The 23,096-nt window shown below is 49.1% G+C and overlaps 1 protein-coding gene across 2 annotated transcripts in view; it reads left to right on the top strand.

Annotated features, from left to right (window-relative positions):
- The first annotated feature begins 408 nt into the window (after window positions 1–408).
- CYP26B1 (cytochrome P450 family 26 subfamily B member 1) overlaps window positions 409–23,096 on the top strand; it is a 34,455-nt gene continuing 11,767 nt past the window's right edge. Inside the window, exons 1-2 of one of the 2 annotated variants that reach the window (XM_089527157.1) lie at window positions 409–612; window positions 7,570–7,794. In XM_089527157.1, the coding sequence (XP_089383283.1) occupies window positions 409–612; window positions 7,570–7,794 (429 nt within the window). The remainder of the gene's footprint in view (window positions 613–7,569; window positions 7,795–23,096) is intronic. The other variant, XM_089527158.1, reaches the window with a different exon arrangement.

Genomic DNA, 23,096 nt, shown 5'->3' with positions numbered 1-23,096 from the left:
TTCCTCCTCCTCTTCTTTTTAGACTTTTTTGATTTCGTCCTCTTCTTCTTCCTCCTCCTCTTCTTTTTGACTTCTTCCTCCTCCTCTTCCTCTTCTCCTTCTCCTCTTCCTTCTCCTTCCTTCCTTCCTTCCTTCCTTGCCGCTCTTCTTCCTGGGGCCTGCTGCCCTCCCCCTTTCCTCCCTCCCAGAAGGGGAGGGGCGCCTGGCCTGACTCCTTCTCTCTCTCTCTCTATAAATGGCCCTCCTCCTCCTCCTCTTCCTCCTCCTCCTCCAAGCCTTGCCTCTGTCCGCTGGGGAGCCCAGCCTGACTCGGACTCGGACTCTGCTGCCTCTGGCCCGGGACGACAGACGGAGGGAAGGAAGGAAGGAAGGAAGGAAGGCCATCCACGCGTGACCCTGCTGTTGGCGATGCTGTGGTCGGGCTTGGAGGTGCTCTCGGCGCTGGCCACGGCGGCCGCCTGCCTGGTCTCGCTCTCGCTGCTTCTGGCCGTGGCCCAGCAGCTCTGGCAGCTCCGGTGGGCGGCCACGCGCGACAAGGGCTCCCGGCTCCCGCTGCCCAAGGGCTCCATGGGCTTCCCCCTCGTCGGAGAGACCTGCCACTGGCTCCTGCAGGTAAGCCAAAGAGGACAGGGAGGAGGGGCTCAGGGGGTCCCTGGCTCCCCACGCGGGACGAGGGATCCAAACTCACACTTCCCAAGGGAGGATCCGTGGACTAGTCCGCACTCGTGGGGGACTTTCTCCTGGTTGCTGCAGGTAAGGGAGAGGACGGGGGACGGGAGGAAAAAGGTGGGAAAAGGATGGGCTCCGTGGGACCCCACGAGGGACAGGAGCTCCAGGCTCACCCTCGCCAAGGGCTCCATTGAGTTCTCACTCGTGGGAGAGAGAGACCTGCCACTGGTTGCTCCAGGTAAGGAAGCGGGAAGCGGGCGAGGGCAAACGGGGAAAGGGATGGACTGAGGAGGCTCCGTGGGCTCCCACGCGGGGCAGGAGCTCCAGGCTCACCCTCCCCAAAGGATCCAGGGGCTTCCCGCTCGTGGGGGACAGCTGCCACTGGTTGCTCGAGGGAAGGGAGAGAAGGCGGCAGCAGGGGAAGAAAGGAGGCAAGGAGAGGCTTTCGCGCCCCGCCGGGAACGCGCGGACCCCACGCGAGACCACCCCACTCGGCCGCATTTCCTTGCAAATAACCCCCACGTGTGAGAATTCCTTTCCATAAGCTCACAACCCGGACCCTTTCCACCCTCCACCAGCCTCCCTCCCCACGCATTTCGTGGAAGGCTCCCCCCACTACTTTCTTCTAGGAGCCCCCCCAAAGTCTCTCCCCGCGCCTCCCCCAAATTTCCCCACCGGGACCCTCCCCTTTCCATAATTGGGGTGGGCTCCCTCGGTTTGCGGGACCTCTCATCTCCACGCATGTTGGCGGGGAGATTGGGGAACTCCTGGCTGAGTGGCTCGGCTCCTGGGGGATTTAGGGAAGCCCCCACGCGTGTTCGTGGGGCGCTGGAAGATCCCGAGTGAGTGCTTGATCGATGCCATAGGGACCACTCTCCTCCCCGTCACGCCTCCGTGGAAATGCTGGGCGAGTGAGAGTCCAGCAACTCTTTCTCCCCACGCGTATCTGCGGCACTCGGTGGAAAAGGAACCCTGGGGAATTGGTGGCGCTGGCATCGCCCTTTTAAGAGCCAGGTTCTAAAGGGGGTCCCCTCCTCGCCTGGGGGATGGGGCAGGTGGAAGGGACACGTGTGCGTGTGAATGCATGCATCCATGAATGAATGGCGAAGGGACGGGGGATTGGAAGGCATGCTCCGTTTTGGTGGGAGAAGCTAAAGCTTGGAGGACCCGTGGTGGGGTGGATTCCCACGTCCACGCGTGTTTCCTTGAGGTGGAAACCTTTGCGAGGTTCAGAGTGTGTTAAGCGTCTTAGTGATTGGGGGTGCAAACGGGTTTGATTAGGAGTAGGAGACCCGCGTGTCGTGTGATCGGGGCCAGCCACGCTCCTTGCCACGATCGCGCGTGACAGAGTCCAAAAACCAAGGAGGATGCTCTGGGGTTTTCTTTCTGGAAGAGGAAACCTTGCGTTTCCATCAACTGGAGAATTGCTGCTGCTGCTGTTTTGCATGGATGCCAGGGTCCTCCTGTCCCTAGGGAAACTGGATCCCAAGGGGGGATCTGGCGATGCCAGAGAATCCGGCGAGGGAGGGATCCCTCCTTTAGGGTGGTCCTGGGGCAACCCAGGGGTTAACCACCCGTCTGAGCTCAATAGGGCTTTCTTTGGGAGGAAAATGTCTCAGGTTTTTACAGGGGGCTCAGAGGACCCCCCCTTTTGCACCAGGCTCCATCCAAGGCTAAAAATACAAAAATGGTTGTATAAATTGGACTGGTCTGGAGAAAAGGGGGAAAAGGGAAAGAAGAAGCGGAGCGCCCTCCCGGCCACATAAAGGTGGCCTTTGTGCAGCCATGGAAATGTTGTACAAATAACCCTTTTATTAATGCCACAAAAAGTACTTTAATTATATTTACGCAGAGCAAGACACAGGGGTCACCTGAACATCGCCACAAACTTTCACAACCGGCCTTTTGTGGGGAGGCTGCGAAGGGGACTTCTTAAACATAATCATGATAATAAGGCACCCCCTTTTCCTCCAAAAACTTGCCTCTTTTGGGGGGTGGGGGGTTGTAAGCCCCTTTTGCAAGAGGATGGTGGGATTTAAAGAGACCGTTCCCCTTGTAAAGACACACCTATGGAGGGAAATCACAAAGATGGTAAGTGTGCATGGATGCCTTTGTGGAGCCCCACACTCTCTCCCAATTTTGGGTGCAGATCAATATTATAAATATATAGAGAACCAACTTGGATTTTAAACAAGGTTGGGGTGCCCCAACTAAAGTGTGTGTGTGTGTGTGTGTGTGTGTGGTGCACTTCTTCAAGTCGTTTCAGACTTATGGCAACTCCTTGGTAAACCTATCTGGGGGCTTTTCTCAGCAAGGTTGGTTCAGAGAGGGCTTGCCATGAGGCCGAGAGAGTGTGACTTGCCTAAGGTTTCCATGGATGAGGTAGGATTCGAACCCTGGTCTCCAGAGTCGTCATCCGACACTCGGACCACTGTGCCACACTGCTCCCAGTAGAGCCATAGGCTCCGTTGTTGAATGGTGAGTCAACCCAGAGGAAAATTTGGGGGATTCAGCGGCTTTCACCAAATCTGGGCTAAGAATAGGGACCGGGATCCAACATCATTGAGAGTGAGAGTAACATTGTGCTTGTGGAGTTATGCGGCAGTTGCGCAACACCGTCTCCTGGGTGGATTGCGACATTGCACCGTGGAATGTGTGTTACGCATAGGCGGGCAATGCGATATCTGCACCAATGTACCATGCCAAAAGTACACCCGTGTGCAACACTAAAGGTGCACCAGTACTCAATGCTACGTGTGCGTTAGTGTGCAACGCGGAGGATGTAACAATACTAAATGCTATATTAGCATTAATGTGCAATGTTGAGGGTGTGCCAATACTCAATGCCACATGCATATTAGTGTGAAATGTTGAAGGTCGACATGTGCAGTGCTACATGTGCATTAGTGTGAAATGGGTGAGGACACACAGTGCTAAATGTGTGTTGATGCACAATGCTAAATGTGTATCATAGCAGAAGGTAAAGTGTGAATCAGTGCACTCCGTAAAATGTCCATGTGTATCAACTTTCGTCCATGCTCAACTTTCATTCCACAACATCTGCAAGCAGATGTTCAGCATCTGAGAAAAGTGCCCAACCGATTCCACAGGGGAACCTGCCTTTGTGTAACTCACCCAAAGGATGGGAGTCATTATTTAGGGCCCCCAAATATCTGAAATGGCAATTTATGCCACCCTTATTGGTGCAATGCATGTGGGACCCCTCCTATAGAGATCTTTTGGAGGGTGTGAAAGCAGTCAGCTAGTCCTCTGGATCACTTTTTGGATCCCCCCCCAAATGTGGAGGTGTCTCTGCTTCCCCCATAAATGATTTCCCAGCCCTCCTTCAGTTTAGCCAAATCTCTAGCCAGGGAGCGATCCGATATTGGCAACACCAGAAGGGCTTTGGTGCTGCTACAGAGATCTCTGCATCTCAGCCTTTGAGTTGTGTGCGATTCAAGAATTTGTAAAGGACACCAGACCATTTCGGTGCTTTGCTAATCCAGCCTAGAATATCTCTCTTCTCCCTGCCTTCAACTGAGCTAAATGTTAAATGGGACATGTATATAAGAAAGGGAAAAGGGGGGCCAATCACCAAAGAGGAATTCAAACAAATAGCTAGCAGATGTAGAGGCAAAGCCAGAAAAGCTAAAGCGCAGAACGAGCAGAATTTTAGCCAAGGAAAATCCCAGTATGCCAATATGGGAGACCCGTTCTTAAGGCATCCCTAAAGGTGGGCACTAGGCAGCCCCTGTTCGAAATCCCCCAACGATGGAGGAATCTGCCACCTTCGGAAGAAGTCAGACTTACTACTAGGAAGGGCTCCCTAATTTTATTTGGAGATTTCGGGAACCCTCACCTTGCATTACATCCATGTTTTGGTGGCATAATGTGCAGCGTGCTCATGTTTATGTTCCTGGGTATCATGTTCCTGCCTGATGCCCATGTTCTAGGTCAGAAACCAAGATGCTACAAGTTCTGGAACCCAAGCCTTTATCAGGATAGAGGTAGGGATCTGGGGATGTTTTGCTTGGCGAAGAGAAGACGGAGAGGTGACATTGATAGAGGGATGTTGAAATGGTTGGAAGGATGTGTAGAAGAGGGATGGAGGGAGCTTGTTTTCTATCGCTCTTGCTGTCGATGTGTGCCTCCAAGCCCTTTCCGATTTATGGCAACCCTATTGTGGGGTTGTTGTTTTTTTTTGGCACATTTGCCATTGCCATCCTCAAGTCATGCAGATTCAGGGAGTCTGAGTCCATCCACCTTTAAAGGGGTTTACCTTATGCAAGTCACACTCTCTCAGCCTCAGAAAAAGGCAATGGCAAACCTCCTCTGACTCAATCTGGCCAAGAAAACCCCAATGATAGGGTCACCTTTAAGTCAGAAATGACTTGAAGGCACACAACACGCGTTCTTCCTCTTTTCCTACTGCCTTCCTGCTTTACCAAACTTGGATCTTCTTTCCTAAAGGGCTTGTGCCATCTCCCCCAAATATTATTAGGAAGGACTTTTTAAATGTAAGAGCTAAATTGGACGGTGGTGGACTCTCCGTCTTTGGTGGTCTTTCAGCAGAGGTTGGATAGGCATCTTCCAGGAATGCTATGATTGTAGACTCCTGCATGGCAGAATGGACTTGGACTACATGACCTTTGGGGTTCCTTCCAACTCTGATTCCCTGACTTTAGTCTCCTATGGCCAGAAGTCTTTGGGGAAATGATCTGGGGGCTGAAGGATGCCTTGGGCCACCACACACTGGGTTTATTTGGCCCCTGGGCTACCTTGCTCCCACTTAGTGGAGTGCATGGGTTGAGAGTCTGTGACCCCCCAAATGTTCTGGGTTTGCACTCCAAAGGAAAGGGTGACTGCAAAGACGTGTATGTGCGCATGCCTTCCAGTCACCTGTCGACCAGTGGGGGTGACCCCATGAATTTCATAGGGTTTTTCTGAAGCAAGGAATCCTCAGAGTTGGTTTTGCCAGTCCAGGGTGACCAGGCGTCCTCCTTTTCCAGGACACATCCTATATTCAAACCACCTGCCCAGAAGGAATTGCAAAATGTCCTCATTTTGAGCATGACTCACCCAGCTTGTTGTGGGCAACTGGCTTGTAAACTTCCTAGAGGGTGATGAGTTCACTGATAAGCCCCAAAGAAATGTAAATGCTACTACTGTTAAGAAGTACAAATTTACATTTATATATAGGAGTGTTTGTAGCTTATTTTTCTCGATTGCCCTCCCTTATTAGGGCATCTGGTTACTCTGTGCCAGTTCCTTTCTCCGAAGCTCCTGGGGCTTTCTTTCCCCAGGTCCTTGGCTCCATTGCTTAGCATTGTGGGAGGTGCATCTGAGCATGTGCAGAGTCCTCTCACCACCAATGAGCAGCCACCGCTTTTGGGGAGTTGGGGAATCTTCAGAGTTAATCTTGAGTTCCCAAATGTGGCACTCAGATTTAAGTGAAAATGACTGTGCATTAGTGAAATGTGAAGCTGAGTATGCAAGTGACTGTGAAACACACAATTACAATGCACATCTGCTTCTGCAACCTTCATAGGAATGTAGCTGGGATCCTCTTAGTGACATATACATGTGTAGGTTGTGCTACACATGTGGGTCAAAATACTTGCCATAGTGCCATGGATGTATTCTGCAGACAGGGTCAGAAACAGAGTTGCGCATACGGTAGCAGTGCAGGCACAGTGTATTGCAATGACTGTACCTAGTTATTGCCATGCATTGTGCAGTATTGCTATTCTGCATGGCGGTTGCACAGTGCAGGTGCAGTGTACTGCAATGATTGCACTTGGTTATTGCTACACATTGTGCAGTATTAATATTCCGCATGGCAGTTGCACAGTGTATTGCAATGACTCCACCTGGTTATTGCTGTGCGTTGTTCAGTGTTGCATTCTGCATGGCAGTTGCACAGTGCAGGTGCAGTGTATTGCAATTACTGCACCTCATTATTGCTAGACATTGTGCAATATTGCTATTCTGCATGGCAATTGTGAAGTGCAGGCACACTGTATTGCAATGACTGCACCTAGTTATTGTTGTGAATTGTGCAGTGTTGCTATTCTGCATTGCGGTTGCGCAGTGTATTGCAATGATTGCACCTAGTTATTGTCTTACATTGCGTAGTGTTGCTATTCTGCATGGCGGCTGTGCAGGGTAGGCGCAGTGTATTCCTGCACAGGGATAGTTGCACCCAACTGGGGGTACATTGCATTTCATGGCTGAAAACGCGCACAGAGAAGGGGCTCATGTGTGCCCAAGTTATTGACAGGATGCCAGCCTGCAATCACTGTGTCCAGTTCTGGGCACCACAATTCAAAAAGGATGTGGAGAAACTGTAGCGTGTCCAAAGGAGGGGGACTAAAAGAATGAAGGGTCTGGAAACCATGAAGCCCTATGAGGAACGACTGAGGGAGCTGGGGATGTTTCGCCTGGAGAAGAGGAGGTTAAGAGGTGATATGATGATAGTCCTGTTTAAATATTTGAAAGGATGTCATACTGAGGAGGGAGCAAGCTTGTTTTCTGCTGCTCCAGAGAATAGGACCCAATGGAGCAGTGGATGCAAGCTGCAGGAAAAGAGATTCCACTCAACATTAGGAAGAACTTTTTGATAGTAAGGGCTGTCCGACAGTGGAGCAGACTCCTTCCTCGGAGTGTAGTGGAGCCTCCTTCTTTGGAGGTCTTTAAACAGAGGCTGGATGGCCATCTGTCAATGAGGATGCTTTGATTTAGATTTCCTGCATGGCAGAATGGGGTTAGACTGGATCAGGGCCCTTGCGGTCTCTTCCAACTCTATGATTCTGTGTTTGTGTGGAGGGATTGTGGTCTGGGGTGTCCCAGACCTTGCTGGGTTGAGATTTCACCCCTTGCGTCTCTCTTCTCTCCCCGCAGGGCTCTTTTTTCCAGTCTTCCCGGAGGGAGAAATACGGGAATGTCTTCAAGACCCACCTGTTGGGTCGGCCCCTGATTCGAGTGACGGGGGCCGAGAACGTGCGCACCATCTTGATGGGCGAGCACAGCCTGGTCAGCACCGAGTGGCCCCGCAGCACCCGCATGCTCCTGGGACCCAACTCCGTGGCCAACTCCATCGGAGACATCCACCGCCACAAGAGGAAGGTAGGAGAAAGTGGGGCTGCCTGCGGGGGATATGTGGGCGCAAAGAGGGGGACTTCCTCTTCTCCTTATCCAAAGTGTGGACAACAGTCTTTCACAATCCGCTTTGCAAACATGAACCATTCCAACGTGTGAAATTTGACCGCTGGGCACTATTTTTATTTATATTTTATTCTTTTATATACAATCTGCTTTAATATCGTAATCATTTAATTCTGTTTTGATGTGACACTTTTCTTTTGGGATTCCAGCGGCAATACATTTCCGATGCATCGCTTTATCTGCGCAATTGCATGTGATAATCTTTAGCACAATTACTCAATGTTTTTGTTTTATTCATGAGACGCTTTAAATGCGCTTTAATCTCTCTATAATAGAGAAATTAGTCCCAGTGTAATAAACTCCTGAATCCCAGTTTTGAGAAAAGGCCGGGATATAAATAAAGATGATGATGATGATGATGATGATGATGATGATGATGGCAACCCTATCTTTCAGAATTGAAACCCTGCTCTCCAGAGTCCAAAGCTCAAAGCTTTATGTCAAGCTGTCTCTCTTTCCTAGACTCCCGCTGCCCTAAATGCCCGGGAAAGAGGCTTTGGGGATGTTAGGTTTCCCAGAACCCCCCAGCCAACTTTGGAAGGAATCCTGGGAAATGTAGTTCCTTGCAATGTGTCTGGGATTCAAGGAGAGGAGGTCCATCTAAATGCCCTCTGGGTGCCCCCTGGACCTGGCCATGGCATTTTGGGGGCTTTTCTCTGTGTGTGTGTTGTGTGTCCTTCTGTTGTGTGGGGCAGAAGGCGAGGTGGAGACCCCCACTATCTTCCCTTGGGACCCCCAGAAAACAGCCTTTTTTTGGGGGGGGATTCATAGACCTAGATCTTGACTGTCAGAGCATTCCTTTCTTCCTAGAGCAGACCCATCGCATCAGTAGGATTTAAGCAGGTGTGGATCCTCCTTCCACGTGTATTTTGCGTGTTTGCTCCCCTGGGGAGAGGCAGGACAGGAGAAAGTTCTGGGACCCCTCCTTGTGCAAAGAAGTCCCTAATTTTTTTTGGGGGGGGTTCCCCCAAGACCCTTGCAAGGGATGCATCCCTCCCTCCTAGGGCCCAGCAAGGGCAACTTTGCAAAAAAAGGCCAAGGCAAGGGAGCTCCTGAGCATGGACAGAGTGCCTCTCCTGGGCAAAGGGGGGTAGGGGATGTATGCCCCCCTAAACTGGGCTGGAAAAAGAGGGGAGAGGGGTCTTGGAGGTCTGCTATTCTCTGTTTCCCGGACTTTGACTCCAGAAGCCAAAGTCAGGCTTTTGAGGAATTTAAAGCGGCGATGCTGTGGAGCCGGTGGGCCCCCCTTCGCTCCGGCCGATCCCCAGAACCTCTTCTTCGCCTCTGTCCTGCAAAACGGGGGCCCTCTTTTTTAGCCCCATTGAATCATGGGGGTGCAAGAGGGACACACTATCCCGAGTTGGCATTCTGGTTTGCATCCCGACATGCAAAGCATGGGTTTTGTTTTGTTTTTTACAGCCAGAAATGGGAAGGGTTTCTTGGGAGGATTGCAACTCCCAGCATCCCCCAGCAATGTGTGCATATGTGCACGTGTGCAAAATCCTATTCCCAGTTTGCATTCTGAGGAGACCTACTAAACCAAATGACAGCCCTTGCCCAGAGAGAACCATGGCAGAATCCCTGCCCATAGGAAAACGTGGAATACTTGCCCTATGTTTCCCTATGGCCAAGGACTGTCATTTGGTTTAGTTGGTCCCAATTCTGACATGCAAATCTTGACGTTTGAGCATGGTTTTTAGAGCCAGAAATCAGAGGACTACAACTCCCAGCACCCCCACCAATGTGTGTGTACTTGTGTGCAAGTGTGCAAAATCCTATTCCCAGTTTGCATTCTGACGTGCAACTCCTGACTTGTAAGCCTGGTTTTGTTTTAGAGCCAGAAACCGATAGCGTTTTCTTGGGAGGACTGCAACTCCCAGCATCCCCTATGTATTCTATGCTTATTCTGTGTATTCCTTGCTTTCCAACTCTGGCCTTCTTCCTCCTCCTCCTCCTCTTCCTCCTCCTCCAGGTGTTTTGGACTCCCATTTCTCAGAATCCCAGGCAATTGGCCATGGTGGCTGAGGCTTCTGGGAGTTGTAGTCCCAAACTAGAGGCCAGAGGTTGGTGCTGGGGCCTCTGAGCGCGTGCAGAGCGCCCTCCGCGGAGAGAAAGCCCCATTGCGGAGGGCCATTTACTCCTAGGAAAACCCTGCAGAACAGAAGGGGATCCTTGCAAAACTTTGCAAAACTGGGGGGGGGGGGCTTCTAAAGGATTTGATGCCCAATGGGACCCTATGGCTCTTTAGAGTCCTTCCTGGGGATTCCTGGGGGGCCTGGGGGGAATCTAGGCGACCCCCAAAACCTGAACTCGAACTTGAACTCGAGTAACCTGGAAAAGAGCCTGGCTCCGGATTTAAAAGGGCAATGCCAGCCCCATTGCTCTTCCAAACCCTTAGTCTATGGCTGCCTCCAGACTGGAGAAATAACCCAGTCTGGCACCGCTTTGACTCTTTTTCTGGATCAAGGCTATGGAATTCTGGGAGTTGGAGTTTGTTCTGGGGCCCACGAGAAACTCCAACTCCCAGAATTCCATAACCTTGAGCCAGAAAAAGAGTCAAAGTGGTGCCAAACTGGGTTATTTCTCCAGTCTGGAGGCAGCCAAAGACTCTTGTGGGGCCACCCGTCTCTTAGCAGGGCTGCCAGACGTCCTCCAAACCACAAAGGAGGACAAGGCAGGGCAAAATTGAGGACAGCTGGAGATGGAGGGAGGACCTGACCCGAAGAAAAGCGGAGAAACATTCCTAAGAATTGAAATGCATGATTCTTTTCAGGGTGTGTGTGTGTGTGTGTGTATGTGTGTGTGTGTGTTCGAGATGTTTCCTACTTCTGGAAACCCCTAATGCTCCCATAAGGCTGAGAGAGTGTGACTTGCCCAAGGTCACCCAGTGGGTTTACATGGCTGACCAGGATTCGAACCCTGGTCTCCAGAGTCCTAGTCCTAAAGGGAACCTATCCTGGGGGTTTTCTTGGCGAGATTTGTTCAGAGGAGGTCCATCCGTGGAAATAGGGAATACAATGGCTTGTATGTTTCTAACTTTTGTGTTGAGTTGTATATCCTTGCATTTTAGGATCTTCTCTAGTTCTTTCATAGCCGTCCTTCCCATTCTTAATCTTCTTCTGATTTCCCGGCTGCAGTCCCCATTTCTATCAATGTTTGATCCCAGGCATGGGAACGCTTTTACTATTTCTGTTTCTTCATTGCCTGGGTTGGATTTGTGAAGCAGTGGTCATTATTTAGTTTTCTTTATGCTCAACAATAAGCCTGCCATTTGCACTTTCTTCCTTGATCTTCCTTAGAAGTGCTCCAAGTCTTTGAGGTTCTCTGCTAGTATTATAATGTCATCTGCGCATCTTAGATGGTTGATATTCCTTCCTCCTATTTCCAATCCTCCTCCTTCTGTGTCCAAACCTGCTTTCCTTATAACAGTCTTTAAATAGAGGCTGGATGGCTATCTGTCAATGGGGATGCTTTGATTGAGAGTTCCTGCATGGCAGAAGAAGGGAGTTGGACTGGATCAGGGCCCTTCTTGGGGTCTCTTCCAGCTCTACAATTTTATGATTCTATGTTCTGCATGCAAGATGAATAGAGAGGGTGAAAGGATGCATCCTTGTTTGACTGTTTATTTACTTGATCTATGCGCTGCCTTTCTCCCAGGATGCAGCTGAGTGCAGACTTTAGCAGTGAATGGGGTGAATTGGCGCAAGCGGTGCACAGTTCACAATGTGGTTTGCTTTGTGGCTGGTTGTGCAATGGCACACTCCATTACTGCAGCATTAGCTCTGATTGTGTCACTTTACACTACACAAAGTGTAGTGTAAATCTTGGGCTAATGGCATAACTAGAGCATGCCTGAGAAGTGGGCCCCCAGCCGTCTCCATTTATTCCTCCAGCAACAAAAAGCCTCCAATTTCTGGAGGCAGTCAAACAACTCTCATCATTATTTAGAAGTTTTTCCTAATGTTCATCCAAAATCTGCTCCCTTTTAAACTAAAACACCTCCCAATATAACCCCCCAACCCCCCCGTCGTGATTATTGTGTTAAATTATTGTGTTCTGTTCTGAGGAGGGGAGCACAGATGTAGCTATGGCTGCATCCACACTGCAGTAGTAATCCAGTTTGACACCACTTTCACTGCCATGGCTCCATGGTATGGAATCCTTGGATTTGGTGAGACGTTTAGCCTTCTCTGTCAGAGAGCTCTGGAGCCACGACAAACCACCAATCCCAGGATTCCACAGCATTGAGCCATGGCAGTTAAAGGGGTGTCAAAGTGGATTATTTCTGCAGAGCCTCAACAGACTGGCATCAAATGCCAGCATCGGGACAGAGTGGGGGCATGGCGTCTGCATGATGAATGCCCCAACTCCGTCCCCATACACATCTCCCCATACAATCCGCCCCGCACTCTTAGGGCAAGTGGGAAGAACCTGTTGGAGGTGCCAGCATCCAAACATGCTTCCACTATCCAAAAAGCTTTTAGTATAGCTGCTCCTAGACTATGGAACAGACTCCAGAGGAGACTCGTCTTGTTACATCCTTGGAGATTTTCAAGAAGGCGGTAAAGACAGAGCTCTTCCATCGCGCATATCCCCCTGACCTCCTATGAAGACCATTGGCATGGAACGAGAGCACCTGACCCCGTGATTGATCGATGACTGATGTTTTATGTTTTTTAGCTGTGGTTTTAATTGTAACTAATGTTGTTATTGTGTTTTTTAACTTTGCTGTGATCCCGCCTTGATCCATTGGGGAGGCGGGAAGATATAAATAAAAACTATTATTATTATTATTATTATTATTATTATTATTATTATTACACACCCCACTACACGATGGGTGGCATCACCGTGCTCCTGTGGCGCTGTGTCCAGATGACATAGCGCCAAAGGAGCGCCGAAAAGCTGTGGCACCAGAGGCTATGGTGCCCTTTCCGTGGCACCACAGAAAGGCCAGATCAGGGCTGTGGGGAGTAGGTGCCACACAGCAAGGGGTGCAAGGGACGGGATGGCCCTGGGGGGGGGGTCTCCTCCAACTCTAGGATTGTGGGTATTCCTTCATGGCAGAAGAAGGGTCTGGACTGGATGGCCCTAGGGAGTCCCTTCCAACTGTAGGATTCTATGTATTCCTGCATGGCAAAGGGGTTTGCACTGGGTGTCCCTTCGGTGTCCCTTCCAACTTAAGGTTCTGTGTATTCCTGCATGGCAGGAGGAGGTTGGACTGGGTGGCCCTGGGGGTGGTCTCCTCCAACTCTAGGATTCTGTGCATTCTGTGGTGCCAATTCCTGCCCTTGAGCATGTGTCTGACATGCCCTTTGGCCACTGCACCATGTGCAGCAGCGGTGGCCACAGAAGGAGAAAGTTTTCTTCTTGCCCCCCTCCACCACCGCCGTCTCCTGGGCCAAGAGACCCTCAGGAGCCCTGGTCTTGTTTTCCATCCCTGCCAGCCTCAAGATGCTGCCATGCAGGAATACACAGAATCCTGACGGCGAGTGCTACCCGGCGAGCCAAAAAGGCCGGCCCCGTAAGATTTGCAAGTCCACTGAACCATCAAGTCGTGCATCCTGCCTTGAGCGCCAGCCAAGACCTGAGGCTCAGGAGGATGGAGGGGATCTGGTGCCAAGCAAATACGGCAACAGCCTGTGCTTATGTTAATCGGAAGAGGGCAGGCAGGCAGGTGGGGGGTTTCAGAATTTGGGTTTCACTCTGAAACCAAACCCTGCCCCTCCTCATTTCAGCCTGGGCCTTATTTGAGCCAAAGATTAGGGGCAAAATGTTTCAGTCTCCCTGGACCTTCAGGTAGCTGTTCTGGAACAAAAGAATTGAGGGGAAGATTGGAAGTTGAAAAGCCCCAATTGGGATGATATCCAGGCTGAGCCTTCCTTAGCCGAAATGCTTGGGGCCAGAAGCATTTCGGGTCTTGGAGTTTTTCAGATTTTCGATATATTTGCACATACATAATGAGATACCTTGGAGATGTAAGCATGAGATTTGTTTAGGTGCCATATACACCTTATTCTATACACAATATTTCAGAGTATTTTTGTGGTGCTGCAAAATTTGCTTACCTTGAACCGTCCGAAAGCAAAGATGTCGCTGGAGTTTATCTGATTTCGAGAGAGATTTAAGCACATTTAAAGCATCCCGCAAATAAAGCAAAAGTGGCAAGTAATTGGGCGAATGATGATCACACGCAAATTGCGCAAATAAAGTGATATCGGGAATCATTGTTGCTGAAATCCTGAAAGTAAAAAGATGTGCGTTAATGCTGCTTTGTGACCAATGGCGGCTTTTGTCCCGACCGCCTTCGCGTGATAAACTCCACCCAAGTGGACAACTTCATATTTGGCAATGTTTTGGATTTTGGAATTGCGGATAAGGGAGCCTCAACCTGAATATCCATAAACCAAGATAAGGGCTTCTTGGCACACTATGTATATTATGGATATAGTATGGATTCTCATTATAGTGGCAGATGTAGCCAAAGAATCTTCCTCAGGCCCATCGCATACTTCAAGGGAACGGGCTCTTGACTACATTTAATAAAACGCAAAGTGGCTTATAATAGAAATTAAAACAGAAATAGGAAAAACAATATATCAGAGGAAGGCAATGGTAGAAAACCTCCTCTGAAGAAATCTGGCCAAGAAAACCCCAAGAGAGGTAGCCATAAATCAGAATGGGAGCCAGCATTGCATAGTAGCTTGAATGCTGGACTAAGACTCCTAAAGACCAGGGTTCAAATCTCCATTTAGCCCTGGAAACTCACTGGGTGACCCTGGGCAAGTCACACTCTCTCAGCATCAGAGGAAGGCAATGGCCAGCCCCCTGTGAACAAATCCCACCAAGAAAACCCATGATGGTTTTGCCTTTGGGTCACACTAAGTTGGAAACGACTTGGAGGTAGCCAGCCAAAAATGGTTAATATTGTACATTTTTTGGCACCCGCTGAGGTTTGGTTCTAGGACCCCCCCCCCCCCCCCGGATTCCAAAATCCATGGATGCTCAGCTCCCATTAAATACAATGGTGCAGTAAAATGGTGTCTCTTATATAAAATAGCAAAACCAAGGTTTACTTTTTGGATTTTGTTGTGAATATTTTCAAGCTGTGGATGGTTGAATCAGTGGATACAGAATCTCTGGATATGGACGGCTGACTGTACTCTATCAGTGCATCTTATTGGTCCCAATCAAGATTCAATATCTCCAGTCATTTAATGAGGAAATGCATGGCAGAAAGGTGTTAGCCTTTTGTGCTGCAGCAAGGCGTCCTTGGCTCCTTTTCAGTTTTGTTGTCGATCGCAAGCTTGCTCAGGATTTAGACATTTTTCTCCTAGTGTGCATACACAAACCCAGGGTTCCTTGTGTGCTTTATTTGCTCTGGGCTTTCCCTGCAACCCAGAAACTCCAACCAGCTGTTGTTTGTAGGGTTGCTTATTCCGAAGTCCTGCTCCGGCTTCACCCCACATCAGAGACATCGGAGGTTGAAGTGAGTTCAGGGGTTGTTGTCCGAGGGCAGCTGATCCCCGTCAACAGGGGCTCCTTGGGTTGACTTTCGTTTGATATCTTTTAAATATGCAGCAGCAACCTTTTTCCTTTTGCTGGAATTGCATCGAATATTTGCAAGGAGATTGTATCTGGCAGCGGCGGTCGGGGGGGATTTGCCTGGTGCCAGTCTGGTTCTGAAATGTGCTTTCCTCCCAAAGGTCACTCCGAGGGCTCCACTTTTTACCCCCGCCCCAAACAAAACCCGAACCCGGACCCACAGAGGAAAATCCAAACAGGAACGGAGGCTCGGTGCCACACATACCTGGAGCGCGCGGCACATCCTGCCGCCGAGACACCGGGGCAAGAATGTTCTGCCTTAAGGAAAACCATAAAGCTCGAAATATCCTGTTTTCATTCCATACTGCGGCTGAATTGGATGCTTTCAGACTCAGTCACTCGGTTTGCTCCCTGCGCCGGAGACTCAACACACACACATGCACATGCTTTGCTCTCCAAATCTGCTTGTGCGACTCCTGAACAGTGTGTGCATGTGTGCATGCATGTGTTTGTTTATGGGCCTTCAAGTTGCCCGTGAACTTATGGCGGCCCCATTAGTTCCTCATAGGGTTTTCTAAGGCAAGGAAGCCTCAGAGGCCAGTCCTTTGCTCTGAAATGTAGCCTACAGCACCTGACATTCCTTGGCTGTCTCCCATCCAAGGACTAACCAGCGCTGACCATGCTTAGCCTCCAAGATCAAGCTGTGTGTGTATGACATCAAATCACCTGTTGACTTATGGCGACCCCATTAATTTCTCATAGGGTTTGCTAAGGCAAGGAGGCCTCAGAGGTGGTTTTGCCAGTCCTTTCCCCCAAAATGTAGCCTACACTACCTGGCATTTGTCGCTGGTCTCCTACCCAAGGACGAACTAGGGCTGGCCCTGCTTAGCTTCCAAGATCAAGCTGTGTGTATGTGACTTCAAATCGCCTGTAGACTTATGGCAACCGTATTAATTTTTCATAGGGTTTTCTAAGGCAAGGAAGCCTCAGAGGTAGTTGTGCCAGATTTTTCCTCCGAAATATCACCTACATTACTTGACATTTGTTGGTGGTCTCCCATCCAAGGATGAACTAGGGCTGACCCTGCTTAGCTTCCAAGATCAAGCTGTGTATGTGTGACTCTGAAGCACCTGTCTTATGAATTTCTTATAGGGTTTTCTAAGGCAAGGGAGCCTCAGAGGTGGTTTTGCCAGTCATTTTCTCTAAAATGTAGCCTACAGCACCTGGCATTCATTGGTGGTCTCCCATCCAAGTGCTAACCAGGGCTGACCCTTCTCAGCTTCCAAGATGGGATCTGGTTCCTTGTATGTGTCTGCCTTTGTGTCTTGAAGTTGCTTGTTGACTTATGGCGACCACATGGATTTCTCATAGGGTTTTCTTAGGCAAGGAAAACTCAGAAGTGTTTTTGCCAGTTCCTTCCTCCAAACCATCGCCTACAGTACCTGGCATTCGTTGGTGGTCTCCCATTCAAAGGCTAACCAGGGCTGACCTTGCTTAGTTTCCAGGATCAGACATGCTGTGTGTGTCTGTGTATGAGTCTTCAAGTGGTCTGTGACTTACGGTGACCCATAAACTCCATAAGGTTTTCTTAGGCAAGGAAACGTCAGAGGTGGTTTTATTCCTTCCTCTGAAATGGAGGTTCTGACACCCAGGATTCCTTGGTGGTCTCCCATCTAAATACTGACCAGGACTGTTCCTGTTTTGCTTCAAAGATCAGATGGGATCTGGTGCCTTGTTGGATTTCCATCCATTTTAAAGAATGGCCCCAGAAGCGCCTTCCCTTAGGAGAGCATCGCCACTTTGCTTTCTCCAGGCAAAGAGATCTTCCTTTAGTACAGTCAGAGCTTTCCTGTAATTATTGTAAGTTGCCTTTGCTCCCAGTTTTGGGGAGAATGGGGGATAGAAATGGAAGAACAACAGCAAGACGTGGGAGCAGGAAGGAAGCATGAAGTACCTTCTCTTTGGGGTGGAAGGTTAAAAATTGTAACTTTGGGACTGCTGTGGATCATTTCATGGGGCATTTTATGGTGCCTTTTAGTCAGGCCTCTCCTGGAATAATTCTGTGTCCATTTCTGGGGAAAACAATTCAAAAAGGATGCTGAGAAACTGGAGCCATGTGTCCAAAGGAGGGCAACCAAAATGCTGAAGGGTCTGGAAACCATAAAGCCCTATGATAAGAGACTTTAGGGAATTGCTGGGGATGTGTAGTCTGCAGAAGAGACAGTTTTTATATATTTGAAGGGATGTCATACTGAGGAAGGAGCAGGCTTGTTTTCTGCTGCTCCAGAGACTAGGACACAATGGAGGAATGAATGCAAGCTCCAGGAAAAGAGATTCCACTTCAGCATTAGGAGGAACCTCCCGATGATAAGAGATGCTGGATAGTGGAAGACACTGCCTTGAAGTGTGGTGGAGTCTTCTTCTTTGGAGGTTTTTAAACAGGAGCTGGATGGCCATCTCTCAATGGGGATGCATTGATGGACAGTCCCTGCAGGGCAGAATAAAGGGGTTGGACTGGATCAGGGCCCTTCTTGGGGTCTCTTCCAACTCTAAGATTCTATGATCCCCATAACTCTCCTCCAGCGTTCCCAGGGGAAGGCAAAGGCAGGAGTAAACCAGAGCAAAAGCTTTGCCTTCCTTTTCCACCGTGTGCCGAATAGCAGCACCCTGAGACTTAATGGAGAGTTTAAGAAAGCTCTGTTGTAAAATAAGGAGGACGGAATCAGGCTTCTGGGTATCATCTCCGGGAGCATCCTTTCCCAGGCGATCGCTTAAGAAGTTGCCAAGTTACAAGAAACAAATTACATTCAAAGATGCCTTGGAACTGACAACCAAATAGGCAACTGGTTCCATTGTTCAGCTGCTCTCTGTCAAAGAGGTTCCTTCCAATGTTCCATCAAAATCTATCCTCCTGTACCTTAAAACCATTAGACCTGGTCTTACCCTTTGGGGCAGCATTAAACAGGCCTGCCTTCTCTTCTCTGGGGCAACCATGGAGGGATTGAAAGAGGAACATCATGCCACTTCTCTATCTTCTTTTTCGTAATCTCTTGCCACCCGTTAACTGGATATAACTTGGTTCTTAGCCACTTCTAGATAACGCATGAATGGCATCATTATCATTTATTTATATAGTGCCACCAATGCACACGGGGTAGTTTTATGTGCCCTGAGAAAAACTTGTTTGCATGGGACTGATGCACAATGGGACGGATGTGCATCAGGACTGATGTGCATCAAGATTGTTGTGCGTTGGGAGTGCCATGCATCGTGACATGCTTGCCTATGTCTCGTTGCACATCTTCACAATCACTAACAGGGTTTCTTAGCACCTTTGCTTATGTCACATAGGCTGAATCTGCACTGCAGAAATAATGCAGCTTGCACCGCTTTATCTGCCATGGCTCTGTCCTATGGAATCCTGGGATTTGTAGTTTGTTGTGGCACCAGACCTCTCAGACCGAGATGTATCTCACAACACTACAGACCCTAGGATTCCCTGTTATTGAGCTGTGGCAGTTAAATGCGGTGTCAAACTGCATTATTTCTGCAGCACAGATGCAGTCTATGTATACGTGAAGTTGTGTAACGTACATTGTGATAGAAGATTCTGGCCTATTTTTAAAATATAATAATAATAATATTTATTTATATACCGCCCTTCCTCAGATCAGGGCGGTTTACAACACTTTAAAAACATTACAAAATATAGTTTCATTGGATGTTAATGTTGACATTCTCATCCTCATCCTCATCTTGCCTTCCTCCTGGTACTTCTTGTATGGTTTTAGCTGGGATCTTTTAAAGGCGTAAGCCACTTTGAGTACAACTCTTGGGGAAAAGGTGAAATACAAATGAATTAATAACAGCAGTACCTACCAAGGTGGCATAGTGATTTGAGTGTTGGACAATGACTCTGGAGCCTAGGGTTCAATTCCCGCTTGGCCATGAAACCCACTGGGTGACCTTGGGCAAGAAGTCACACTCTCTCGGCCTCAAGGGAAGGAAATGCCAAACTTCCTCTGAACAAATCTTTCCAAGAAAACCCCATGATAGGTTCACCTTAGGGTCGCCATAAGTTGGAAACAACTTGCAGGCGCACAACGCACACCAACAATGTGTGGACATGAGACCATTGCAGGGTCTCATGGAGTCAGAGGTTTGGGAGCCCACCAAGCCTAGTAATGCCTGCTCTGATGGCAACCATGATGGCTCTCCAGTGCCACAAGCAAGATTTTCTACCTAGAGATGCCACTAGTGTGAGACCTTCTGCGCACAAATTTTGGAAACTGCCCTTGTACTGAACCCAGCCCTTAATCTGCCATGCATGGTATGGCCAGCCCTGACTTTCAGCAGCCACAAAGACTTTCCTGGGGTCTTAAGCCTCTCTCTTTGACTAACCCTCCCTGGAGACCCTCCCTGGTCCTCTTTCCTGGTGGTCTCCCATTCTTGTACCCACCAGACCCCTGGCCCTGGTTCCCAAATCAAAGGAAAACATTGCATTCAGGGTAGTGGAGTGCCAAGCAGTGTCTCCCTGCATTGCCTTGGCTTGGAAAGTTTCCCTTTCTTTCATCAAAGCACCAACCTTTTCCTGAAATTTGTACAAACCAAGAAGGAGGGGGAAGGGGCTGCTGCAGTCTGGGGAAAGCTCACTAGAGGGCGCCAGGGGTTTAGTCTAGATGTCTCTTAGTTGGGTCTAAGTTGCAAGCGAAGTGCAGGCATTGCATCCTTCAGCTGAAAGGTTTTGCAAAGTCCAGCAAGCCAGAGCATCCGGAAAGTGGGGCAGGAGAGACTCAGGCCTCCATCCCCTGTGTCTGTCCTCTGGGAAAAGGAGATAAGGGGGTGCATCAGCAATGGGGGGCAGCAAATGCACCCATGAATCGGTCTCCAACTGGTTTTGCCAGCCTTCTAAAGTGTCCGCCATTTGGGGGCTGCTCCATCCCTTTGGAAGAAGGTACTAGTGCCATGCAGAAGTTGGCAACTGCAGCAGGTTTGTGGGACCAATACTCTGCTCTTGGGACCCCCAAATCCCAGAAAAAAACAACAAAAATTCAAGCAACTGGATGTCCCTTTCTGCTTTTGAAAAATCGGTAATTATTTTTAGGATGTTGTTCTCTGCAGTGAGAGAACCAGTGCGGCATAGTGGTTTGAGCATTGGACTCTGACTCCAGGAGACCCGGTTCGAGTCCCCGCTTGCCCATGGAAACCTCATGCGTGGCCTTGGGCAAGTCACACTCTCTCAGCCTCGGAAGAAGGCAAAGGCAAACCTCCTCTGAACAAACCTTGCCAAGAAAACCCCACAATAGGTTCACTTTAGGGTTGCCATAAGTTGGAAATGACTTGAAGGCACACAGCAACATGATGACAACTGTGCAGTCTGAATGTCTCTGTGCTTGCAACCTACTGAAAAGGTGAATTACCACTCCTACAAGCCTTTCCGGTGAATCAACGCCCATTTTAAATGTTTTAGATAGAAAAAGGACTTTTTAGTGGAAACTGGACTGCAGAAGCATCCTTTGGATGTATGCGTGCTCACACTTTGCAACTGGTAATGCTCTCACCTGGGGTTTTGTGAGGTTGTGCCCACAATTACACCTGGTGTGCCTTTTGCTTGCCAAGATCCTTGGTGTCCTCCCTAGTGGTCCAGCTGCTTGAGAAGAAGTGGTTGTGGTGGTGTGAGAGTTGAATCTTCCCTGACCCCATTTGTGGGCTGTTGGGAAAGGAGAAGATGACTGTTGTCAGATTTTTCCCCAAATCGTGGTTTTAGAAAACAACAAACTGGAGGAAAAAGGGATCCCACCTGCGCTGTCCAAAGGTGGAAGATGCTGCATTGGAGTGTGATGGAGTCTCCTTCTTTGGAGGTTTTTAAACAGAGGCTGGATGGCCATCTGTCACAGGGAGGGCTTGGATGGTGTCTTCCTGCAATGCAAGAATGGGGTTGGAGTGGATTACCCTTAGGATCCCTTCCAACGCTAGGATTCTCTATATTCATAGAATCATAGAATCGTAGAGTTGGAAGAGACCCCTAGGGCCACCCAGTCCAACCCCCTTCTGCCATGCAGGAACTCTCCATCAAAGCATCCCCTGTTACAGATGGCCATCCAGCCTCTGTTTAAAGACCTCCAGGGAAGGAGACTCCACTACACTCCGAGGAATGAGTGTGTTCCACTGTCGAACAGCCCTTACTCTCGGGAAGTTCCTCCTAATCTTTAGGTGGAATCTCTTTTCCTGTAGATTGCATCCATTGCTCCATTGTGTCCTATTCTTTGGAACAGCAGAAATCAAGCTTGTTCCCTCCTCAATGTGACATCCCTTCAAATACCTAAACAGGGCTATCATCATATCACCTCTTAACCTTCTCTTCTCCAGGTTAAACATCCCCAGCTCCCTATATCGTTCCTCATAGGGCTTCATGGTTTCCAGACCCTATTCCTGTATGGCAGAAGGGGGATGGATTGAATGGCCCTTGGAGGTCTCTTCCAATTCTAGGGTTCTATGATTCTTGATGGTAAGACCTGTTGAATGGGTGAACTCTCCTTCTTTGGAGGTCTGTAAACAGGGGTTGGATTAGCATCTTTCAGGAGTGCTCTAGTAGTGTCTTCCTGCAGGCAGAATGGGGTTGGGGTCTTCTCTTCCGACTGTGATTCTAGCAACAGATGCCCATCCAGAACTCTTCTTGAGGGTAGGCCTCAAACAGAACCAGGGAAGCAGCCCTTGAAAATGGGAACTTGGTGCTTTTAGGGTCCCCAGATCTTAGGGGAAGGAGAGGAGTCCCAGGGCGAGAGCCCTGTCTTGAAAACCATGTGTGTGTCTGCATGCATTCTGTGCCTTTCCCTTGTTGCTCGTGACAGAAAGGCCATTCAAGGACCAGAGCTGTTATTTCAATAAACAAAACCATTAAGAAAAGTGCAGTACATTAGAAATTCAGGGCAGCATCCAGGAAACTGGTCTTGGAGGGAGGCAGGAAATTCTCACATTTACAACTTGAAAGATGCTGCTGCTTGAGTTTAGGGGAGAGAAAGAGAAAATCTGACTGGCCCTGCAGCTTGGGTTGAAGCTGAGAGTTCTCTGCTCCGCTGTTGTTGTTGTTGTTGTTGTTGTTGCTGCTGCTGCTGCTGTGTGCCTTCAAGTCCTTTTCAACTTATGGTGACTCTAAGGTGAACCTTTTGTGGGGTTTTCTTGGCAAGATTTGTTCAGAGGAGGCTTTGCCATTCATTGCCTTCCCCTGAGGCTGAGAGAATGTGACTTCTTGCCCAAGTCACCCAGTAGGTTTCAATAGCTGAGCAGAGATTCGAACCTTGGACTCTACAGTTGTAGTCCAGTGCTCAGACCAATTCACCATGCTGGCTCAGTCCTGGCTTCCCACAAAGCATTCCCTCCAAGTGTCCCAGTTAAACCTCTGCCGTCCCACTTTGTCAGCTGCTTTTACATCGTCCTGGTTTCTCTCCTTCCATCCTCCACTTATCCAAGTGCAAAAGTACAGTTGGTCCTCCACATTTGCGGCTTTGACTTTTGCAGATCTGATTATTCATGGACTTGATATAATTTGTTCTCTCTAGGAATTTCTAGGTCCTCCAGCGCAACTCTGCCAGAAGTTGACCACAGAGTTGTGCTGGAGGACCTAGGAGGTCCTAGAGAAAACACTTCTCCAAGCATCT

The sequence above is a fragment of the Sceloporus occidentalis genome, unplaced genomic scaffold (genome assembly GCF_023333645.1).
Source record: "Sceloporus occidentalis isolate IW3139 unplaced genomic scaffold, rSceOcc1.0.p SCAF_5, whole genome shotgun sequence".
Lineage (NCBI taxonomy): Eukaryota > Metazoa > Chordata > Lepidosauria > Squamata > Phrynosomatidae > Sceloporus > Sceloporus occidentalis.
This window is presented reverse-complemented; position numbering and strand designations above follow the sequence as displayed.